The sequence below is a fragment of the Perognathus longimembris genome, chromosome 5 (genome assembly GCF_023159225.1).
Source record: "Perognathus longimembris pacificus isolate PPM17 chromosome 5, ASM2315922v1, whole genome shotgun sequence".
Taxonomy (NCBI): domain Eukaryota; kingdom Metazoa; phylum Chordata; class Mammalia; order Rodentia; family Heteromyidae; genus Perognathus; species Perognathus longimembris.
Window position 1 is genome coordinate 26,378,637 of NC_063165.1, and position 17,432 is coordinate 26,396,068.

The 17,432-nt window shown below is 35.0% G+C and overlaps 1 protein-coding gene across 2 annotated transcripts; it reads right to left on the reverse strand.

Annotated features, from left to right (window-relative positions):
- Positions 1–254: 254 nt before the first annotated feature.
- On the reverse strand, positions 255–16,777 carry Pou1f1 (POU class 1 homeobox 1). 2 transcript variants are annotated; one of them, XM_048345954.1, is made up of 6 exons: positions 16,519–16,777; positions 12,495–12,566; positions 5,172–5,396; positions 2,810–2,974; positions 1,687–1,747; positions 255–559 (listed from the first exon to the last, which is right to left on the reverse strand). In XM_048345954.1, the coding sequence occupies exons 1-6, from the start codon at positions 16,658–16,660 to the stop codon at positions 349–351; spliced, it is 876 nt and encodes a 291-aa protein (XP_048201911.1). In that variant the 5' UTR covers positions 16,661–16,777; the 3' UTR covers positions 255–348. The 2 variants fall into 2 exon arrangements, with proteins under 2 accessions (XP_048201911.1, XP_048201909.1); XM_048345952.1 differs by having other exon boundaries at positions 12,495–12,644; positions 16,519–16,660.
- Positions 16,778–17,432: the final 655 nt, after the last annotated feature.

The following is a 17,432-nucleotide window of genomic DNA, read 5'->3' on the forward strand; positions in this document are numbered from 1 at the left end:
TGGTGCTTTCTGGCTATATTCTTCAAATCTATGGTGTTACTGATAAAATGATTAAAAGCTGATAAATGGACTTAGAAAAGGAACGTTTTATCTAAAACACCCATAAACAAAGCCAATTCTGTTGGGAGAAGATGGTGGGGAAGGCACATTGTTCTGCTTTTAGTTTACAATGGCAGTTTAGCTTCTGAAAATATATTAAAGGACATAACTAAGGTAAATTATTGGATTTTTTAAAAGTAGAAGCAAACTGTAGAAGATATTTTTTAAAATCATTTTTAAGGTAACCAATAACATATTTCTGTTTTTTTGCTGGAAAGCAGAAATGAAAAGGCAATGGGAAAAACATTCTTATCTGCAGTCAAGATGCTCCTTTGATATAGAAAATAGACCTTGATTCAGACTTGTTTTCACACGTTTCTCTCTCTGCCTTCGATTGCAAAACCAGACTCTTACAACTTCTTTCTCCAGATTCAGTTCTTCTGCCATCCGCATAATCTCTTGAGAGGAAGGTTTATTCTGTTCTCCAAAATGTCTCTCCAGGGCATCTTTAGCGGCAATACTGTGGGGGACAGGTGAAGATGGGCTGTTGTTTTTAGTAAGGTCTTTTGAAGAGCAAAATTAAATTTTATTTCTTGAATATTAGCATGGAAACAGAACTAAAAATTCTGAAAAACATTTGCAAAACTCAAATACAGCATTTGTTACCCAGATGTTTATCTTGTCCCAGGGACCCAGATTTTCTATGTGTATTTCCCCTGGTACCACAAGAGGGCACCAAGTTCTTGAGAAAGGAAATGAATGCTTCTCTAATCCTTTCTAAACAGAGCATCCCACACACCGACCCACCTTTCCAATCCCACAGTCCTTAGGATAGAGAGAATGGATCTTGTAGCATTTCTAATGGGCACATACTGAAAACACAAAGATCAACAAATGTCAGGAATTAGGTTGGCCTTTAAGAGACTAATGTACTGCTGAATAGTATCATTTTTTAGTAAGTCCAGTGCTCTATTTCCAGAGTAAGAATGTACATCAAAAACAACATCAGGGATGGTAACTTTGAGAAGTGATTATTTGGGGCTTAGCAGAGTGACCCATGCTTGTAATCCCAGGTCCTCTGGAGGAAAAGGGGGATCATGTTTTAAGGCCAGCTGGCCCCCATCACCTGTCAGTAGAAAGTTAGTGAGACCCTATCTCAAAGAACAATGTGGACATGGTGGTTTAAGCATATAATAGCTATTCAGAAGGTGTAAGCTAAGGATGCCAAAGCAAAAAACATAAGACCCTATCAGTAAAATTACTAAATTGAAGGGCAGAGGGATAGGTTAAGTGATAGTATATGCTTTTATCTAAAACTTATGGAACTTTTATCTAAAATTTCTTGAATCAAATAATACATAGTTTTCAATGACTAGTTCCTCATTTCACACTACTGAGCTTTAGAATTATGCTTTTGTTTGTTTGAAAACAGGTTCTTGCTGGACTTTCAAAGTCATTATCCTCTTATTTCCAATTTCCAAGTAATAAGATTACAGAAATGCACCACCACATCTGGCTTGAATTAAGATTCTTCAATTCTCTCTTTCACCTTACATGCAGTATGTTACACTTATATGCAAATTCTGATTCTGTTTGTAAAATGTCTTTTTCCTTCTCTAGCCAATTAAACATCACAGCACTAAATACCTTATTGTTGTTCTCCGCTTTCTTTTTCTTTCATTTGCTCCAACTTTTTCATTGTACAAAGCTGTAAATATGGAAGAGAATATATTTTTTAAACTGTCATTTTTTATTTCAAAATCCCTTTATAGAAAAGACATGAATTATTACATATTTCTGTCTTAGTTTTTTTTTAGTCTAGATCATTTAATAATACATTCTACAGGGGGGAAAATGTTAAAGCAAAACTAAACATTAACTTTCAAAGATAATTTCCCACAAATCCTCCTGATTTCACTTTTGTTAGGATACTTGCTGTAAATACTCTCAAACCATGCCCTTTACTTACCCAACCTGAACATGCTGGTGATACTTTTATTCTATTAAATTTCTCATCTAGCAATTGCTTCTGTTACTTATGTATTTATTTAGAAGTCTGGTGTACAAATACTGTTTGGACTGTAATGTTAGATTGGAAAATGGTTTAGGTATAATTATTCCAGAATAACATGGAGGAAAAATAAATGTGGATTCATATTTTCTGAGAGTGTGGCTCTGATAGAGTAATTGACTTATGTGCCTAAGGTCCTGCATTTGGTACCCAGCCAACACACACACAAACACACACACACACACACACACACACACACACACACGCACCACGAAACACTTTAATTATACAGCTAGGCACTAGTGGCTCACGCCTGAATTTCTATCTATTCACATGGCTATTATCTAAGAATTGAGGTACAAAGGCAGCCCAAGCAAACAAATCCAAGGGACTCTTACCTTCAATTAACCAGCAAAATGCCTGGAGTGGAAATGTAGTTTAAAACTGGCAGAGTGCCAGACTTGAGAGGAAGCCAAGCAAGAGCAAGAGGCCCTGAGTTCAAGCCCTTAGGCTGATGCTGTATTATCTAGAAAACTTTTCTTACACAGCTTAGTCTGCCTTTCATAAACATTTGTACACTAGCTTTTCATTGGTTGTCTTTTCTTATTTTAGAATGCTAAGACAATATATTTCTTTTCTTCATTTCAGAGAGAAATACAGGGAAAACCTCCTCAAACCACTCACTGTGGCTTGAATTTGACCAATCAAATTATTTCTAGGTTAGATTATGGCAGTGACTTCAGCGATTTGCTTCATTACCTCCTACTTGTTCCGCTTCCTCCAGCCACTTGGACAATATTGCTTTTAGTTTGCATGCATTTTTAAAGCTGAGTTGCAGGTTTTCAAATCGGCATATGGTAGTTTGACTGAATTCAGATCCATGTACTGCTGCCAGTGCTTCGCCGACGTTGGTTTGGGTGTATCCTGCAAAGGGCCAAGAAGGGTCCTTGGGCTCCTGCTTTTTATAGAGCAACAGTTTTGATCCATTATAATGAAACGGATAGATGTGTTATATGAGAAACTTAAAACTTTTTATCACAATTACTAACCATCTGGCTATATATGGTCAGAATATTTACTACATCAAGTATAATGCACAAAATATATGGTGAGATATAATACATGTTAATATTTCAAATGTAAGAGTGACAATTTCAACCCTATTGTTGAAAGATACCAAATGAAACTAGGAATCACACCTACATTCTCGAAAATCACATCTCATATGTGAGCCTGTGAGCACACATTTTTTGCATGCCTCCAAACACATTTACTACATTATTAGGTAATACAGCTTTACCTCCAGGCAAGAGATTTTTGTTGACTGCCTCAAACCTTTCTACAGAACAAGCAAATAAACTATCAACATATCATTTGAAAGATTCAAAGCAATATAAATAGAAAACTGAATATGTGTCTTATTAAGATGACTATTTCTGTGTTTCTTACAGATAGGAACTGAGAATCATCATAAGGCCTACGGCTATATACCTTTATGAATAAATTGATTGTATATGATACCCATAAATAAATAACATAAAATTATGTATAGTTTGTTCTACAAGTTCAAAGGTTTGAATTATCATTTCAACCGATCCATTTTTTCAAATATACTATTTCATTAATTTTAAACATGAATTTTAATTGTTCTGGTTATGTTTAGAACATTTTCAATAGCAAATGGGAAATGAATGTGAACTAACAATTGACAGAAAAAGAGATACAAATAGTCTCTGAACACATAAAAGGGGCCTTCTCACTCAACATAATGTAAATAAAAATGTAATATATTTTTAAATAAAACTACAAGGTGGCCACTTGATTTCTCTGACTTGAAATATCCAAAATATTACTAGCATCATTTTTTCTTTCATGTGCTATTTATTTTCCAGTTATTTCTCAAAGTGCTGGACAGAGATCATTAGGAGACAAGAAGAAATCAATAACTTAAAACCATATTGTGAGAGTTGCAATTGAGACATTGTAATGGTGTAAAATTTGGGATGATTTTGTCAGAAACCAAGATAGAAATGCAGTCTTTGATCAACAATTTCTCTTCTACATATTCATTAAATTGCAAAATGATCATTTTAAGGTTAATCATTATGAAATTTTTATTACTAAAATAATATAAACCACACAAGAAAACAAGTTAAATAAGTTGTATTCATAAAATGGAAGTTAAAAGATCCATGTAAGAAAAGGACCTCTAAGCCAAGCACCACTGGCTCCTGTATTTAATCCTAGCTACTTGGGAGATTAAGATATGAGGATTATGGCTCAAAGTTGGTCCATGCACGGGGCTGGGGATATGGCCTAGTGGCAAGAGTGCTTGCCTCGTATACATGAGGCCCTGGGTTCTATTCCCCAGCACCACATGTACAGAAAATGGCCAGGAGTGGCGCTGTGGCTCAAGTGGCAGAGTGCTGGCCTTGAGCGAGAGGAGGCCAGCGACAGTGCTCAGGCCCTGAGTCCAAGGCCCAGGACGGGCCAAAAAAAAAAAAAAAAAAAGTTGGTCCATGCAGGAAAACCTGTGAGACTATTATCTCCAATTAAACACTCAGAAAAAAAAGAAAAGAAAGGAAAAGCTGGAAGTAGAGCTATAGTAGAGGGCTAGCCTTGTGTATAAAAGCTTAGTTACAATGCCTAGGCCCTGAACAAAAGCCCCTAGACCGGCACAAAATAAAAAGAAAAGGAGTTCTAGGTTATTTGAAAAGTCTCCCAAATATATCTGTAGAAATGAATATCTACATTTGCTTATATTTGCATAAAATATCTGGGAAAATGCAAGAAACTTAACAGTATTCATAATTAGGAAAGTGTGTGAATGTATTATCTATTCAAAAATTCACATATATATATATATATATATATATATATATATATATATGGACACTCCCAAAGGGATATATGTGGCATTCATTTTAAAATCTATGTTTTAGCCTGTTAAGAATTTACGAAGAAATCAGGATTTTCTATCTAGGTTGTTGTCATTTGACTGATTTAAATCCACAGTAGAGAAGGAGAATGAGCAAAACCTTGGACTTTAAAGCACAGCACTTGAAAGAATAAGGAGAGGTAAGCTAAGGGGTCTGCCCCTCTGCCCTGAACAAATGCATACCTAACTTAATTCTTCTCACTTTAAATTCATTGGCGAACTTTTCAAGCTCTCGGATTTCTGGAGAATCCATGTCTATTGGCTCTTCAACCAGTTTACTCTTCCGCCTGAGCTCCTGCTTGAATTCTGTGCCCGCAGGGTCCTCTGCCAGGAGAGGCTGGTGCAGGGGTGGAAAGCCATGACTCAGGGTATGGTCAGGAAACTTGTACAGACAGGGTGCTAAGCTGCCTGTGAATAAACAGAGAGAGGAAAAGGGCCAGTTAATAGCCTTGATTTCTGTGAGAGAGAGGCTTTGCTTGTTAGAGGTCATTAATTTTCTTTAGCCAGACTCAGTTCTGGAAGAGTCAGAGTCATAGGAATGGGATAATTTATTTTCCACCATCTCAGGCAGCAAAAATACAGATGATGTCAATGGGGGAAAATCAAGAGATTACAATTCAGAAGTACAATATTCCCATCTTTGTTTCTCTAAAAAAACCACACATGCCATAATCATATCTTTCATTTTTAACTTAGAAGACTGAGATCTGAGGATCAAGCTGAAGCCAGCCCACACTGACGTAGACTCTTATTTCTAATTAACCAGCAAAAAGCAGAAGTGAATACGTGGCTCAAGTGGTAAAGAGCCATCTGTGAAGGAGTAGAAAAGGTAGATGATCAGAGTTCAAGTATCAATATCTAGAACAATTCTAACTGGAATATATCTGTTCATCTTTTTATGTAGTTTACTGAACAGATGATCTATACTGCTTGCTATGAAAAGGGCACTAAAACAAATTTTTAGAGCATACATATAATAAACTTACTGGAAAAAATACATCAAATTCATGCTACCTATAAATATATAAATTCACAAACTGATAATGAGTAATATGTCACATATAAATCTTTCATTACTATATCAATATGTAATGACTAGAAAGTATAAATCAGCAAGTTATTTTTATATTATTCATATGAAAATATATAACCATGAAGTACAGCATTGTCCAAGTGAATGTGCTATTTTTCTAAAGAAAATTAAGCATCAAATAGGAGATAGAGCAAAATAACATAATCATGACTGCTTCTCAGATGGAAAAAGACATGAAAGAAACTTTTTTGCCTATGGAAAAAATGCATGCTACTTTTACAAATCAAACTAGCCAATGAGGTGTCACCTATTTTTTAATAAGATAAGCATTTAAGAAGGTCTGAATGGACACATCATCAATTTGATTTCTCACTCATTCTCATGTACTACTGAAACAAACACTCTACTCAATATATTTGTCATGCTCCTTTCCCTATATAAATAAATGTATTAAGGGATATATATACACACATATATACATATGTAATATATGTATATGCTTTTTTTCTCCACAATTTACAGTGTAGGAAATTAAATTGCTTCTCACCATGAAGTAATAACTAGAACAGATTTTTACCTTTGGAATAAACTACATCAAAACAACTTTCTAGTTCATTTTCCAGATAATCCATACTTGAGTAACTTAGATGACTTTTCCTTTGCATCTGCATTTAAACACATTTGGGTACATTAAGCAAATGTTTTCAGACAAAATATTAGAACATTAGAAGCATAAGTGCCTTTATTAAGAAAAAATTAAAAAATAGTTGTCAGGGCTGGGGATATGGCCTAGTGGCAAGAGAGCTTGCCTCCTATACATGAGGCCCTGGGTTCAATTCCCCAGCACCACATATACAGAAAACGGCCAGAAGTGGCACTGTGGCTCAAGTGGCAGAGTGCTAGCCTTGAGCAAAAAGAAGCCAGGGACAGTGCTCAGGCCCTGAGTCCAAGCCCCAGGACTGGCCAAAAAAAAAAAAAAAATAGTTGTCAGTAAACTAAAGAAAGTAGACATCTAGAAAATAAATTTAAACAGTCTTTTGAAAAGTATGTAAGAAACACAGGGTGTGAACTCTGGAGCAAGAATGAGAAAGTGATGTTTGACATGAGGTTATTTGCTATTATGCAACCATCCAGCAATCTCTGCAGGATAATTTTAGTAGAACTCTGCTTATGGAAGTCCCTTGGATCACTTACAACCAGACAAAATGCTGTTCCAGCATATGGCTTCATAACCCAAGGAGTATATAGAGTGATTTCTATAACAAATATGACAAAGTACTTTTACAAATGTCATTTTAAACCTGGATTAATGCCCAAGGAAGAATTATGAAGATGAAAGTTATGAGTTATATGCAACTGAGGCCTCAATAGCATTTCCCAAAATATGGCAGAATAGTGTTGTCTTTAAAGCCTGAAGGAGCACACATTTGCATTGCTTGGAAGTGTGCCAACACCCTCTGCAGTCCCAAATATAATTTCACATTGCAAGTTAATCTGCCACAGACTTAAAGAATGGTTCCATATGTATTTCTATGTGGTAGATGTGGGAAGACAAAGGTGAATCATATATATATATATATGATATAAATGTATGACATATGAATCAGACATATATAGAATATATGCACATATATACATATACACATATACATTGTATGTATGTATGTGTGTGTGCTACTTTGACACACTGGTGATTGAATTCAAAGCATCATGTGTGCTAGATAAGTGCTCTACCACGTAAACCAAGACCAAGTCGCTTTGTTTTGAGTTTGTTTTCAGATAGGGTCTTGAGTTTTGTCCTGACTCACCTTGAGCCACAATCCTATTTCTGCTCCTGAGTGACTGTGACATGTGGACATGGCTCACCCCGGCACAGAATAGTTTTTTGGTTTTTTTTCCTCATTCATGGGGCTTGAAATCTGGGCCTGGATGCTATCCCTGAGCTCTGTTGATCAAAGCTATCACTCTAAAACTTTGCACCATAGCACCACTTCTGGTTTTCTGGTGGTTAATTGGAGGTAAGAGTCTCATGGGTACTTTTCTTCCCAGGGCTAGCTTTGAACCATAATCCTCAGGTCTCAGCATCCTGAGTAGCTCGGTGAACCACCAGTACCTGGCAAGATAGTCTTTTAAAGCAGTCATCAGGATCAGAATCAGAGCTTTCCTGGCAAGGCACTGACACTGTGTACCATAGTAAGGGACTGGTTGAGAATATTTCAGGATAAAAACTTGATACCTTAAAAGAAGAGAAGCCGTGAGACACTAGTATTCATCACTACATTAAGGCTTTACACAAGCACGTGTGTTTGCATATTTCCATTTCGTCCTACTTTATTCCCCACAGATGACAATTGAAAGTAAACGTCAAGTATGATCTTTTCACTTTTTTGTGTTGGTAAGTTCTGTCCATGTCTATCAGGGATACTGCTACTGCTTATTTGTGTAAGCTAAGCTCACTTAGAGCATAATGTGGCCCATGTCTTAACATACAGCCTTGGGAGTGCTCTGTGACAAAGAGAAAAACTTTGCCACAGAAACAAGAAAAGTTTAATATATTTACTGCCTGATTCCTTATAGGGAAAGGCATCTCTACAAGGAAAAGTGCTTCCTTCCACTACTTACTCAAAGTCCTTCTCTGACTTCTAAATGAAGGTAAGTAAGAAAGACAGGACAATAGAAATTAAGAGCAAAAATTAAAAGCATGAAGAAATGGGCTTCCAAATATTTCTTCCTCTTCTCTACTTCTCATAAAAAAGAATTAACTTCTACCCTCTTCATTAATTGCCAAACATAAGCTTCTCTTCCATTCTTTTCTCTATCATTCATCTTACAATGAAATTGTAATACGAAGGGCTCTGACTCTACTTCTGCATTTGGCCATTCTGTCATGTAGCCATGCTGAGCTCAACATTCATTTCTAGGAGCCCAACATGCTTCTATGCCTCCAGGAAGTGAAGAAAGAGAACTAACCCACTGAGCCTGCTTCTGAAATGTCCCCCTGCTTTTGAAACTGGGGAAGAGAAATCTCACTTAGCCCCAAGTCAAAATGGGGAGGATTTCTGTTGCTGTTTCCTTTTGTTTTATGCATGTGCAATATAATTTGCAGGGCATTTGCAATCCTGTTTCCTGCTGTTTGTCTGGTAGGTTCTGGATTATTTAAATTCTCAGGAGTGGAGGAACAGAAGAAGGAATCTAGTCATAAGTTTCTCCAAAGTGATGATCTAAAGAGAAATCAGGTTGACTTGGCACAGATTGGCTGTAACTTAAATCTGGTGGAATTGTAGCACTCACCAAAAGTTAAAACAGGAGACTGAAACTCGGAGGTGATAAGCAACTTGAACAAGGTTAGTCATTAGTTCATATAGGGACTAATTCATTGCTCTCAATTAGTCATTCTCTTATTATGCTGGTACCTAGTTCATAAGGCATAGTGAATTCAATTAATGATTAAAATTCCCCCTACCAGCCTGACAAAATAGGATCTCCCACACTTCTTTTCCTGTGAGTTAATTTAATGAAAGGTTCAAATGAAAGCATCAGAATATGGGTAATAAAATAACCATGTATTAAAATAGTAATTTCATAGGTTTTGAAATACTGTTCTGGAGGTTTGCTTTCATATAAAGTATGTGACACTAAACCTGTCTCTGTTGCTGATACAATGCTTCTGTGGATTTTATGGAAGTGGCTGATTTGATTAATGTCTTGAGATTTCTCTGAAAAATTCAGATGGCATAACCAGGTTCCCATTGTGTATTTTATACATTCAGATGGCATAACCAGGTTCCCATTGTGTATTTTATACATTTTCACTCTCATTTCTGAAATCCAGTATTTTATAACTCAATTTGTATAGTTTCTCTGGGGATGAAGGCAAGAAAATTCAGATTCTCTAGGATTTAATCTACTGTAAAGCAAATGCTAATACTGGACATATATATATATATATATATATAAAATATAGACATTCTGACAAATTATAAAGCATATCACATTTTAATGATATCTCTCTTAGAAATATTCAAATAAAATCTTTATGCTTGCCACAGTGAGTTTTTCCTCCACTGACAAAATGTATTTAATTTTATGACAAGAATACCTCCAAATTATGATTACCTATCTTGACCATGATACCACTAAGCCAGCCTTTGAATTCTGTCAAAATACTTAGCTCTGAGCCTGCTTTCACCGCCCCCCTCTATGCCAAAACACATGACCTTACATTCAGCTTTTTTCAACTCATGACTGGCGCTCTGCCTTTTGAACCATTCTCTACCTCTAGATTTTTGCTGGTTAATTAGAAATAGGAATCTGAGGATTTGTCTGCCAGGGATAACTTCAAATCCTCATTACTCATATTCCAATTTCCTGAGGAGCTAGGATTATAGGTATCTAGCCCCCCACTTTTTTTTTAATGAGAAAGGTTTTATTGAATGCCTGCTTCAAATCCTTATACCAGAATAACCCGAGGTGCCTGTTGACTTTCAAGCATGGCCTATTGGTTCTAGTTCTGGTGCAAGATGGATGGGAGAATCCCAAGTCCAGCTGCTAGGTCATTAAGGAGACCTCTGATTTGGTAAGAAAGGGGATAATAGCAAATACCATCAGAATATATCAGGGCAACAGGTTACTGGGTGCTGATCTGTGACTGATTTTATCTTTACATTGCTTCAATCAGTAGAAGGGACTTCTTCTATGCTGGGTTAGAGAGAAACTAATACCTGGGTTCCTGGGAGTTACCATGAGTGAAGATTCCCCCCCCCCCCCCTCCCATGGGAGAGAACCAATTGGCCCTGTACTTGTCATCTCTTTTTTTTTTTTTTTTTTTTTTTTTGGCCAGTCCTGGGCCTTGGACTCAGGGCCTAAGCACTGTCCCTGGCTTCTTCCCACTCAAGGCTAGCACTCTGCCACTTGAGCCACAGCGCCGCTTCTGGCCGTTTTCTGTATATGTGGTGCTGGGGAATCGAACCTAGGGCCTCGGGTATACCGAGGCAGGCACTCTTGCCACTAGGCTATATCCCCAGCCCACTTGTCATCTCTTAATTACAAAATCAACATGCTGTCAAGGTTAAGGAAAGCATTCAACTTGTATCTCCAGTAGTTAAATGCACATATTTTACTATTTTATCATGGATGTAGTTTTTCATTGGGGTGGACTATTCTTATTATCTATGAGAATAAGTAGATAGGTAGTAAGTAGATGGGCAATAAAAATATCTTTGATTTTCTTTATTTCTTAATACCTAAAAATAAAACTAGTGATTAACACACAGATAATCAATAGGAATATCAGTCTCTGTTTTCCTATAAAAGTGAGAATGCTAATTTATTCAAAACACTGCTTAGAAAAAATATAGAAGTAATTTTCCTGAAGCCTTTTATGTTAATGTTTTAATGACTCTTAAACTAAGAAATTTTGAAAAAGCAAAGGTTAGGGAATTAAATGATTCACTCCATTTTATCTTAAAATTATAAGCATAGATTCATGTTTCTTGGTTTTACTTATTATCTGCATACCAGTGAAATGTGAATTAGAAAATATTTCACTAATATAATTTCTTTATCAACAAGTTTTCATTATCAGTACAAACACACACACACACTTACACACAGTTTAATATCTCTAATAAAATATCCTTCTGCTATAGGAATAGAGAAGATAAAATTATTTCTTTAATGACAAATTAAGAAATATAGGTCCATGTAAAACAAATTGTATTCTTTATTAAACCATTAAAATCTACTATGTGGCCAAGCCCTCAAATGAAAGAATGCATTTTCACTGTGCTTTTGCAGGCCAGAAATTTCTATTGCTTAAAAATCCTACCATCAATACATTCAAATAATCATGCTTTACAATCCAGAAAAGTATGTAATTTCATTTTTTTCAATCTTAGTTTAGACTCAGAAGCAATTCAAAATGGACTGCCAACTCTTAAAATAGCTATCTAAAACTCCTAGAAAACTACTGAGATTTTAGCCTTCATGGACCAAGAATATAAAATTCATACCATGAGAAAGGAATGCTCTCCACATCTCTGATGCCTATTATGGTAGCCACTGGACACATGAGAATACTGAGCAATTAATATGTAGTAAATCTTACTTCATTTTAGTTAACTAACTTTAAATATCTATAAAAGTCTATTAGTTACTTTATCATATTACCAAAGCCCACAATACCATCTATTGGCTTCCAGTAGCTTGTAAGAAGTTCATATTACAGTAATATTAAATAAACACCATTGTAAAGAAGCACGGCATTTCAAGGATGTATAAACTAGGGTCAGGCAGATGTCCTCTGGTACCTAAGCACATCACAAGTCACGGAACGTTGCAGTAAATGGTACCTGTTACATCTATAGTTTCCAAGGTGGAAAGATCAGAATTTCATGTTATCCTAGTCATCACATCAGTAAATCTATCAAATCTTCTCCCAAGTCTATATTACATATACAGGTGATTCCTCTTACCTGCCATCACACCATAAGTCGATGGTTGGTTTCCGTAATGACAGGAAGGAACAGAATAATGAAGTCCCGTCGCTGCATTTCCCATCATTGTCACCGAGAAATATGTGTACAAATATTTAGGAGTTTGGATCAAAGACAAAATAGATGGGACTGGTAAGAAAATGCATGAGGATTCAAGACACATTCAACTTGTTTCAAAGATACACATTTATGCAATTGTTAAAGTTAGATGCCAATTACTTTTTTCTCTCATTTGACTAAGATTTCTAATGTGTAGATAAATCTAGGAAGGAACCAAAGTTTGTCTCAACAAAATCGTAATTCTACAAAGTAGACTGTTGCCACTATTAATTATATTATGATTTGTGCTATGGCTTAATCTTCCTGAAAAAGGTGACTAATTAGGTTTAATCTTGGCTTGAGAGTTGCAAAATTCTTGTGAGTTCCACTGCTAGAGATACTGCAACAATCTGACTAGATAGTAAGTCTCCCAATGCATAGCATCATATTATATACAGAGTTTCTTTTGGAAAAATGTATACCCAAATGGACTCTTGAACAGAGTACTTTTGCTTATTTTCCCCACAAATGCTTTTCACAAAAAGGAAATGAGAGAGCAACTATTCTCTTGTTATATGAAGTCATAAGAACTCCACTGCACTCAGGATACTATGAAAAACCTGTGGCTCTGACTGACAGGTTACTGTTTATTTTGAAACCAGGAGGTTGCATGTTTCTTTGCATGCACAGGATTGATTCAAAAATTCTAATGAGGGATGGGAAGGTGGTTCAGTGTTAGAGTGCTTGCCTAGCATGCACAAAGCCCTGGGTGTGATTCCTCAGTACCACATAAAAACAAAAAGCTGGAAGTGGCACTATGGCTCAAGTGGTAGAGTGCTAGCCTTGAGCAAAAGAAACTCAGGGACAGTGGGTAGGCCCCAAGTTCAAGCTCCAGGGCTGGCAAAAAAAAAAAAAAAAAATCTAATGATAAATGGATTTCATTTTTATTTGAAAATGTTGAAAAACAAAACCAGAGCGGTCTGACTCATGTCAGAGTACATTTCCTTTTGAATAATGTCACCCAGTGCCTAAATCCATGTATTTCCCTCCCAAGGCACTGATTTTCAACAGTGTCCAGTGAGTAACCTTGCTTCATCTGTTTACCCTTTCCCCTACATTTCTGTGTTTTTTAAAATTATCTTTATGTCGTTGTGCATGAAGGTTTTAATTTACCATATCAGTTTATAAATACAATGCATCTTGATCAGTGTTACCTCTTTCATCATTCTCCTCGTGATTTATCCCAACCCCAAACACCCCTTCAATTTACATGATTCCATTTTTACGTATGTCCTTCTTTACATATGTCAATTGAATATTGTGACTGCCTTCATCCACCTTCTCTCCAGGTATTCTTTTTTTTTTTTTTTAAACTCTCAGTTAATTGCTGCATGGAATTTTTGTGAGTTCACATGCAAATCACCGAACTAGTCACAAAGATTACTGACAATAAAACTTCTTGTCTAATTTTCTCACATATTTTTTTTTTCATCTTTTCTAAAGCCAAATGTTGTGGTAAATTTTCACAAATAGAAGTATACCTTCTTGGATAAATGAGATAATATGTAATATTAAATTACAGTTCTTGTGAATATTGAGATTTAATCTAGTAAAAATAAAGACAGGAGGTAAAACAAAACATTGTCGGGATATAACAGTCTTTAATTTTGAAGTATCTGCATAAATTTCTACTTTATAACCAACAATTGAGAAAGATCTAAAGTCATTTTTCAATATAATGATCTCCCATAAAAGTCTTGCAATGCATTAAAAATTTTAACACGTGAATCTTAGTTAAAATGTAACAAGCAAGAAATTTAACAATTGAACCTCATTTAATATGAATGTGTTAAATGTTGTTAAAACCAATATTTCAACTTCCTTACTTAAAGAGTTAGGTACACATAATTACAACTGAATAGAAAAATTCTAAATCAATTTTAAAATTTTATGAGAATTTTTACTTGTTACAAAATTTCTAACTTCCAAAGTTTAAATGAGTTTTATTCCTTCCATTTTAGGAGGTTGGCAAGTGATAGGTTAATTTAATCAATGTATTTTTATTTGTTTATTTTTTTAAATAAATCATCTGAATTTTGAGCTCAGAATTAGGTCATGTAACTTTGATAGACCATAACTTTAATTATATATATAATTCATATGTTTTCATATGTACAGATTAAAGAAATAGCATATAATTTTCCTTATCTTTGATGTAGAATTTGTCATTTAAACATGTTTAGTTTATAATTTTATATTGAACTATTTTATTGATTTGATCTGAAATACTTCATTATTATATATATTTTTATTTTATTTTATTTTGCTTTCTTTTGCCAGTCCTGGGGCTTGGACTTGGGGCCTGAGCACTGTCCCTGGCTTCTTTTTTTTTTTTTTTGCCAGTCCTGGGCCTTGGACTCAGGGCCTGAGCACTGTCCCTGGCTTTTTACTCAAGGCTAGCACTCTGCCACTTGAGCCACAGCGCCACCTCTGGCCGTTTTCTGTATATGTGGTGCTGGGGAATCGAACCCAGGGCCTCATGTATACGAGGCAAGCACTCTTGCCCCTAGGCCATATCCCCAGCCCCGCTGGCTTCTTTTTGCTCAAGGCTAGCACTCTGCCACTTGAGGCACTGCGCCTCTTCTGGCCATTTTCTGTATATGTGGTGCTGGGGAATTGAACCCAGGGCTTCATGTATACGAGGCAAGCACTCTTGCCACTAGGCCATATGCCCAGCTCATTATTATATTTTTAAAGTCTGTTTGAATATTCATCCAAAATTATCTTTCTAAATAGTTTACAGGTATTATTATATAATAACAAGTTTCTATATTAAATTACCTCACTGGATTCTAAATATCTAGTCTCTAGGTTCGTTAAAATTCAGCTGAAGGTTGATATTGAACTTGTGCATATATGTGCTTGTCATGTGTTCTACTACTCAAGCCACACCTCTCAGAACTTCAAACTTCTATATAAGTTTGGAAACTCCTTAATGATAAGGGGGAAAAAAAGCTTAAGTTTATGAAATGCTAACATATATATCAACTCATTTTTTGTTTTCTGAAGTACTGAATGTTATTTAATTTCTAAATTTGAGCCATATTGAATTCTTTAATGGAAAGTAAACAATATATTGTTATCCAATGGAAGAGATTGAGTAAATTCAAGACTTTATTTTTGTAAGTCAATTTTGAAGCACTTTCGTTTTACACAAAAAACAAATGCATTAGAACCAAAAAAATAGATTTAGTTGTTTTGAGACAATATATTTTAATTAACAAGTTTAATTTTTATTTAAGAATGTTAGGTCTGAAACAAAAATAAACTATATTTGGTGTTTAGTTACTAGTGATCTTAATCTTCAGGAAAACTAATCTTAGTTTATGGGCTCTACATATTCTATTACTTGTAGCTTTTATTTCTAATTTAATATTGTGCTAAAACATAAGTTTATTATTTTTATTATTTTACTGTTAAGAGAAATAAGTGAAATTAGAAAGTATTTAGTTCTATTTACTATAACACTTAAGGCACTTTTTAGACAGTAGCAAATCTGTTCTAAAAATCAAACAAATCTTTAACATTAAGAAGTAGCATCTATTAAACATTAAATTATTTTAGAATATTTATTTTATTGTGTCCCTGTTCCATAAGTATTTCTATTAAAAGGTTTACAGATTAAAATTATCCAGCCTCACAATTTACTTATGTATAAAATAGCTCTTCCTTATTATAATAAAGCTAATAATAATAAAAATGACTCCCCATGGTGATATTTCTTTAAAGACTTATTAGGCAACTCAGCTTTTTAAATATCCTTAATATGTAACTAAAGTAAATTAAATTGAAGAGGAAAAAATATAAAACACACAAAGAGCTTATTCATTTACAAGATTCAAAAGATCCATCCTGAAATCTCTCGGCCCAGCAATAATAGTGAAGCTCTCCTGGGAATCAGTACCTGTGGACATCACGTTGGTGGCGTGGTTGGAGACTGGTAGACATTCAGCAGCACTGTGATGCATTATCAGAGGCAAGGTTGCAGAAGTGTCAGAATTCAGAGGTATAAAGGTGTCAGCCGAAGTAAAAGATTGGCAACTCATTCCCACAAGAAAGTAGAAAAATTAGGAGAACGGCTGACCCCAAACAGTTTTTATTATATTACTGTCTCAAAGGGCTGATTCAATTCTCCTACCTGCATATATACATCAGTAGACTCTGAGGCTCCAGGAGGGTGCGTGCTAGTTTTATACTGCCAGAAAATCCCTTTATACATGTTAATAGTGTTTTCCCAGGAGTATTGCTTTATCAATCTGAACTGCCTTCCTTACCTGAACATGTCCATGCACAAAAAGGAACCTGGTTCTTAAGTATAGATTGAGGGGAAAAGAGGAACTTGAAACTTTATTCATCTTTGGTAATCAAAACTTTTAGGAAGGTATGAAGAACTTGGACAAGTGTCTCAAAGAAAGAATTCTACAGTGAATTGATTAAAAAGTTATATTTATTTTACTTGCTAAACTAATAATACATTTATAAATATGAGATGTTCATCTTTTTCTTTTAAGTAAACATGCAAGATAACAAAAATAAGAGAAACTACACAATGAAAACGACATGCATTTAAGAAAATTTAGCATTGATAAAGCATGAGATTAAATATAAAAATGAATGTTGGCAGTTACTACTTTGAGCTCAGCAGAACTATTTTGATTAAATGTGACAACAAATCTAATTTTAATATACTATCAAAGGAAAGGTAAGAATATTGAATAAAATGAGATAATGTATAAAGATGATCATAAGTGATTACATCTTTCCCTTGATTTCAATTTACTCATCAGAAACTAACCATTAGGAATTACTTACTAGATT

Bases quoted from the DNA above. Each gene is read 5' to 3' on its own strand.
- Pou1f1 (XM_048345952.1), bottom strand. From the start codon at position 16,660: ATGAGTTGCCAATCTTTTACTTCGGCTGACACCTTTATACCTCTGAAT. The intron at 5,397-12,494 runs GTAAGAGGAATC...GTTTATTCACAG, and splicing joins GACTTATGGTGTGATGGCAG to GCAGCTTAGCACCCTGTCTG. The intron at 560-1,686 runs GTATTTAGTGCT...TGTCCCCCACAG, and splicing joins AAGCGGAGAACAACAATAAG to TATTGCCGCTAAAGATGCCC.